Source organism: Bos indicus x Bos taurus, chromosome 13 (genome assembly GCF_003369695.1).
Source record: "Bos indicus x Bos taurus breed Angus x Brahman F1 hybrid chromosome 13, Bos_hybrid_MaternalHap_v2.0, whole genome shotgun sequence".
In the NCBI taxonomy this organism is placed as follows: domain Eukaryota; kingdom Metazoa; phylum Chordata; class Mammalia; order Artiodactyla; family Bovidae; genus Bos; species Bos indicus x Bos taurus.
In genome coordinates this window covers 59,901,120-59,908,421 of record NC_040088.1, presented here as the reverse complement: position 1 = coordinate 59,908,421, position 7,302 = coordinate 59,901,120, and the positions used below count along the sequence as shown (strand labels likewise).

At 39.9% G+C, this 7,302-nt stretch overlaps 1 protein-coding gene across 2 annotated transcripts in view; it reads left to right on the top strand.

The window, feature by feature from the left end:
- The first annotated feature begins 401 nt into the window (after nucleotides 1-401).
- The window catches only part of SPAG6 (sperm associated antigen 6), a 62,707-nt gene continuing 55,806 nt past the window's right edge, over nucleotides 402-7,302 (top strand). For both annotated transcript variants that reach the window (XM_027559983.1, XM_027559981.1), the window contains exons 1-2: nucleotides 402-580; nucleotides 669-764. In XM_027559983.1, coding sequence (XP_027415784.1) covers nucleotides 556-580; nucleotides 669-764 — 121 coding nt within the window. In that variant the 5' untranslated portion in view covers nucleotides 402-555. The remainder of the gene's footprint in view (nucleotides 581-668; nucleotides 765-7,302) is intronic.

Sequence of the window (7,302 nt, the reverse complement as noted above, 5' to 3'; positions counted from 1 at the left end):
TGAAGACAGCACTGACAGTAATGTATTTATCAGATAATACAGTGTTATATGTGAGATTTCTCTCGACTGTCGAATCCCAGGAGACTCCATCGCGGCAGTTTGCTTGTCTCGCCGCACTAGGATCGAGTTTCCTTGGCGCGCGAGGCTCCCTCCCGCCCCGCTGCAGTCAAGTCTGGGTTCGGTTTGTGAAGTTTTCTGACCTCCTGGCGGACGCCTGTGCCCAGAAGGTGTGACCCTCGACGGCGCACGGCTCCCGCGGCGGCCCTCAGAACTCCGCGAGTCCGGGGAGCCGCGCAGGCGGAGTACCCCACCTGAGGCCGCCGACCGCGACGGGCGCCCAGGCACCGCGCCGTGACGTCACGCTGGGGACTGCGGTTGCCGCGAGACGGCCGCGTTCCGGTTCCGGTCGGTTGCCCGGGAGACGCGGGTACACAGAGAGAGCCTCTGCCGTCGGAGGCCGAGCTGTAGCCGCGGTTGCCCGCTCCATAGACTCGCAGGCCCAGCTCTGTCGAGTCAGACACAGGAGTCGGTGACGCGCGCAGAGACGCGGGCGCCATGAGTCAGAGGCAGGTGCTGCAAGGTAGGCCCGGTCGCCCCGACGGGGGAGGGAGGACGGCGGAGCCCGCGGACCGCGCGAGGCGCTCTCCAGCTTGTGTCTCTCCCCGCAGTGTTCGAGCAGTACCAGAAAGCCCGGACCCAGTTCGTCCAGATGGTGGCGGAACTGGCGACCAGACCCCAGAACATCGAGACGCTGCAGAACGCGGGTGAGCCCTCAGCCTGCACCCGCGTCGCTGCGCACCCCTGGCCTCGCCTCGCCCGTCGCGCGTCAACCGGGTCCTGCCTCCCTTGCAGCCCTGTCCTCTCCCCACATCTTCATTCCTGGTTGCCCCCAGGTCCTCCTCTCAGCCTCGCCCCTCGCCGCATATCCCCAGGCCCTTCGCCCAGTGTCCCCTGGCTTCGCCTCAAGTCCCCGTCTCCCCGCTCCCCTGCTGGCTGGGCTGTCAGGGAGCTGCGGGGTGGGGACGGAGGATGGCGTCCCTAAGTTCCCTCAATCCACCGCGGAGGCGGTACAAGTGTTCGGTCTCTTTCGCGGCTCTTCGCGGGTCAAGTTTCCAGATGGATATGAGAGGGGCCAGGCATTCCTATTTCCATCTTTGTCTCAACTAGGAAAGTATCAGATTGAAAGTCAAGACCGTACGAATTGCCTGGAAGTCATTTTATGTGAACGTGAACCTACCCTAATCAGCCCCATTCTTCCGGATTCCCTGCGTTTGATCACCTTAGACTTGACTTTCTCACACCAAAGGAATTCCAGAGCGGTTGATAACGTTATTTCTCGCTTTATGTTGGTGAAAGAGCAAAGATAGGCTTGAATATTTTTCCAAGAGATTCCAAGTAGGCAGAGACCTAGCTTTGAGAAATCTCTAGTGGTGCTCTTATTCCACGTCTTGATCCGAACTTATGTAGATTCTATAGGCAGAGGAAGAATGCGTGTGTTATGTGTGTGTGAAGTTCTCCTTACCTTTTCACATAATGGTGGTCCCTTCTCTCTCTCTCTCAATCCTCTGTGTCTGATTAAGGATGATTCCACCACCACCTGAAGGTAGCATTTTATTGCTGCTGTGTCATGAGAAACCTTCAATTTATGGGTTATGATCTTTAAAACTCATTTAAATTAACATGGAATTAGAAGAGAATTAACATATTTCCAGGGCAAGAATTTTAGTCACACTGTTTACTCTGGGTTTCTTTGAGGGGAATTAGTACTATGCTAGGTGGAAATTTCTCTTGCCACTGGGAGGGATTCTGTGCTTACTCATTGCATGCTTTTATTGGGGAGTGGGAAGGAGTGTAGTTAGAATAGGGAAAGTGTATTTTATAACCACTTTAAAAAGCTATTAATTTTGAGGTAAGTGTACATTCACATGCAGTGGTAAGAAATAATACAGAGAACTCAGGTGCCTCAAAACTGTAGTGTGATCCAGGATATTGACATTGATAACAATCCATCAGGTTTGTTGTTGTTGTTGTTTAATTTTCCCTAGTTTTCCTTGTACTAGTGTGTGTATGTGTGTGTCTAGGTCTATATAATTTTATACTGTGTGTATCCATCACCATTATAGTCAGAGATTATCACCACAGAATCTCTTGTCATGCCTTTTTATAATCACACCTACCTCCCTCTTTTCCCTAACTTTGGGCAACCACTCATCCCTTCTCCATTTGAAATTTTCCCAAAGCTGATAAGCTTTTGTTCTACAGTTGTTTCACATGGATTCATTTCCTTTCTTCTGCATGTGTATGTGTGTGCTTGTGTGCATGCATGTATATTCTCAAAGTATCCAGCACAGTGCTGGACATACAGTGTTTCATCTACACTGACTATGTTAACTTTATTAGAGCATGTTACATTTTTTGAACGCACTTTTTTGAGGGATTTTTTTCCTTCCAGTCCTACTCTTGCTATTTATGAATATTTGATTTTTTGGACAGTATGTATACAGCTAAACAAAAATGTGATTTCTTAAAAAGGGAAAATGACATTATTTTAGAAATTTGATAGCTGAAATATAGATTGTATAGATAACTACTGAATATCATGTTTAATGTAAGAGTGACAGATTATCTCTTCCCATAAGTATACACTATAGACTATATAATGGAATTTAATCAATACAAACAGGCTAAGTCATCATCAAAGTATGAGTGACTTAGATATGACATTCTTAAATAGCCACCTATTTCACTTACGGTCTGACTTAGAAAAGAATGGAATACAAAAGTAATATAGCTTAACAGTTTGAAATTATCTCTACTTGGTGAGAGCCTGAGATGGTTAATTTTATGTCAACTTGACTGGACCTTGAGATCTCCAGACAGTTGGCTAAACAGTATTTCTAGGAGTGACTAGGATGTCTAGGATGGAATGGTAAGATTTTTCTTTCCCCTGAGGAACTTATTTTAACATACTTCATGTTATGTAAATTCAACTTAAGCACCCCTTTAATAACTTTAAATAGAGACAGATACTGGATATTCCAATAGATTTATCCTTTGAATATTAAAAAACCCTGTAAGCTTTGTTATGAAAACTGCTTTTATTAGTCAATTAAACATTTAAGTGGTTTCCTTTTCAAAAATCACTATGGATTTAAGATGCGTCTGAATGAGCCACAGTATGTGTACATAAATTACATATTTTGATCAATTTTTTTCCAGTCAAGTGAATTCATTTTGGTAACATAAGATACTAGTACATTTTGTTCCTGACTTTGATATACTGTCTTTATATCTGGGAGAGTTTTGTTTTCTCACTTTTCTCCCTTAATAAACTGTTTAAATAAACATGTATCATGGGTCCAAAATAATGGGAAAAAAAGTTTCCATATAGACATCATGATAAATTAGTAGTTCACTTGTTAAGAATTTTTAAATCCATTGACTATGAAAGGAACCTTAAAGGTGAAAATTATCGATGAAGTTTTATTTCATTTAAAAAACTCTGATCTTTTTCATTGTATTTTTGATGTGTCAGTGAGAGAATTTGCTCTATTAATTATGTCCAAAGTAATTTTAAAACACAGTGTTGCAAGATATCTTCTTCAGAGTATTTAGACAAAAATAGGTTTGACTCACTAGAAAAACTGTGTACAGTGTGTCTATAACCTGGATTTTTTTCCTCATTGAGATTTTGTTCTTTCTAAATCAAAAGAACATACATGAAAACATTAAAAAACATAAAAAGGAAGAAATAGAAAACCTTAACAGACCCATCACAAGCACGGAAATTGAAACTGTAATCAAAAGTTTGTTATAAAATCTCATTATGCACCTTCAAACCCTATATGTCTGAGCCATTAAATCTTGCAGGTATTTAAAAATGAATTTGAATACGTCCCCTCTTTGAATAATTAGTAACACTTGACTGCAGTGCTAGAGATAATACATAGTAACTTGTACCAATTGTAGAATTTCAGCATTTGGAAGGGGTTGTTTAATTATAAAATATAAGAAAGATGTTTTATGGTATACTGGAGTGCCAGGCCACTCTTTGGTTGTTTAGAAGGTCTTTTAGAATAAGCTAATAAAAGCCCCAAGAACTTGATTTTTAAACTGCTTAGCTACATTAAATAAACTTTTTCTGAAACAGCTATTTATATAAGAAAAGTAGGGGTAAAGTTTAAAATAATACTTTGTAATATTTTGCTTATCACCTATACCCAGAAGGTAAACATGGCAAATCAAAAGTTATGCATATTTTCAAAAGAGTAGGAATAGAGAAGTTTGCCTAACACTTTAAATATGCACCTGTATGAAGTGAATTTACAAATTGAGGCAATTTATTTGGTTCATAATTCAAGAAAATAAATAATGCATGTTGACATAAAATGCTTTTAAATTACATGTGTTTGGCACGGGGTGAAAATCTTCAGATTAATGATCTAGCACTTCGGTTTCTATGAGAAGGAAAAGCCTGTAGCAAGCATTTATGATGTATTGAAAACACATCCTGGGAGGTACATGAAGCATGATTCTCCTACAAAAACTACTTTTCTAAAGGATTTTAGAACCAAAAAAATAATTAGTAAAGCAACTTCAAAAAACTTAATGAGTTATGCTCTTTAAATTTGATGTTTTTCCAATATAAAAGGAGTCTTATAGTTCTGAATGTATGATAATTACAGCACCTTTTTTTTAGTGATGGGGAGTGTTTTTCTTTTTTTAAGGATAGAGTTTTTTTTTTTAAGGATAGTGATAGAGGTTTTTTCTTTTTTCTTTTTACATATACGTAAGTGGAAAATATTCCAGGAAACTATAAAAATTCTGAACTTGTATGCACCTAGTATGTCCTATAAACAAGATTTTTCAGAGTTTTATTGTGTGTCCCAAATCATTGTTCCTGTGTGGACATTTCCTGTTTTGATATCTAAGCATTGGTACATAAGTAGAAAATACTACAACCAGGACTAGGATTTCACTGTTTTCCTAAGAAAAGCTGGATGATTAAAAAAAAAAAAAATCCAAGCGGTACGTGAACCTGAAAGAGTAGGTTCTTGAAATGGCAAATTGTGTGGGTTAAATTTTAATGTCACAGATTAAATGGCTTTGAAAAGTTATTTCAGTGTTTTCTAAAAACACTTTGCATTTGAATGTTTTTTCAAGGCCTTTGCTCTTCAGACTTTTCCTACACTTTTTTGCCCAATTAATTCCTACTCATTCTTTATAGCTGTTTTTAGATGTTGATTCCTCAGGGAGATCTTCCTCGAGCCCTTCCAGTGAGTTGTCTCTTAAGTTTCCCTGACTGTAGCATTTCTCTTTCATAGTCCTTATCACAATTGTAATAGTTTAATTTCTCCTTTCTCTACTAACTGTAAGTTCTGTGCTTAACATAATGCTTAGCATAGAGCAGATATTCAACATGTTTAAAGAGGATGAAGGAAGGAGTAATTATTTTTCTAAGTGTTTTCATATCTCTTAGATTAGATTCTTATAACAGCTCAGGTGAATAGAGTAGGTATCGTCTTCACTGTGGTTAAATCTCAAAGAAGACTGGATAATTGCCATCATCTCTAAGTGAGTTAGTTGCTGAACTGGGACTAGGACCTGTTTCTGTATTGTTAGCTGACTTTGTGCTCTTCCTGTGTTACCTGAGGTATCAGGAAACCATTCATAGATGTTCTAGGAGTTTCGAATAAACCTCAGTGTTAACTTTTTTTTTTTTTGGCTGAGCCACGTGGCTTGTGGGATCTTAATTCCCAGACCAGGGACTGAATCCCGGTCGTCAGCAGTGACTGTGTGGAGGGCCACCGGGGAATTTCCACTCAGGGTTAATTTTTAAAATACGTCATCTGTTCAGGCCTTTGGGTACCAGTGACTGTCCAGTAATTGTGTGTAATGGCTTTTGAGGTCTCCTCGAGGACCACTGTGGGACCTTGAGTGGAGGCCCACATGCCAAAGACTAACTTTAATTGATAAATACCCGGAGATTTGAGGAAATGGAAGTTGTATTTAGCACTTAAACTGGCCTCGGAGTTCTAGAAGACCTTTTGGCTTCCTCTTAACTTCTAAGGAAAGCCTTTTCAAACCAGAGGCTCTTTCAAATTACCCAGAGAAAGTGTCTAATCCCCTGGAAGTTGAGAACCAAGCGAGAGTACTTGAGAGAGTCGTTGGACTGACACCCGCTATCGTCAAGAAGAGCAGCTGGGAGACCTCGCCCAGAGAGGCCAGCTGCCCTCTGACTGACCGCCTGCCCTCCTGGACTTTTTGAGAACATGTGAAGTAAAGCTCGGTGAAGAAGGAGGCCCTTGATATTTGTTGGTTGATTGATGTGAGCGAATACTTAGCACTTTCTTTTGTTCTTTATTTAGTCATACTTTGTGTGAAGGACTTTTCTTCCACATTCACGGGGAGCAGAACTTTGGGATTTCTGTTAAGTAGATGTACTGGTCCTAGAAGAAATCCAGGGCCGTACCTTGAGAAAAAAATTGTCCTTGCTTTGTAGTTGGCCTATCTGAACACAAGTCAGACTTACCTAATTTTCAAAGTGAAATATTGGTTTTGCCAGACACCCCAGACTAATAAGGGCGGCTCAACTTAGAATTTAGTTTTTAATCAAGTTCTGTTAAAAATCTAGGTGAAAACTAGTGGTATTTATGCTTGAGTGCCTGTGTCTCCAAAGGAAATGATCTCTGTTCACTTTTCTATATAGTCTAAGTTCTATCTCACTGTCGATTTAGAATCACTATTTAATTGTGTACAAATGCTAGATTATATTAGCTTTCCATGGAACTGTCTTTGTAGATTTAGTCTAATAATATTCCCTCTTTTTTTTTTGAGGGCTTGTTTAAAAATAGCTGCTTAGACTTTCCCATGACTTTTAAAATCTATCATTGAAGACATTGTGCATTTTGCTGTTATTTTTAAAATATAAAATTGTATTATTTTAAAAGATTTTTTTGATATGGACCATTTTTAAAGTCTTTATTAAATTTATTACAATGTTGTTTCTGTTTTATGTTTTTTGGCCCCAAGGCGGGTGGGATCTTAGCTTCCAAGCCAGGGATCGAACCTCCATGACCTGCAGTGGACGGTGAAATCTTGACAGACTAGACCACCAGGGAAGTCCCCAAGTTATACTCTTTTATTCAATCAATCTTTTACTATTTATCTAAATATTATGTTTCAAGCTAGGCCTATGATTTCAGGAAAAAAATTGTTCCTGCTTCCTTTTATTTCACAGAATGGTTCTCTTTTTACTTTTGCTGCCATAAAACTCAAGTTTTATGCCCAGAGTTCAGTTGT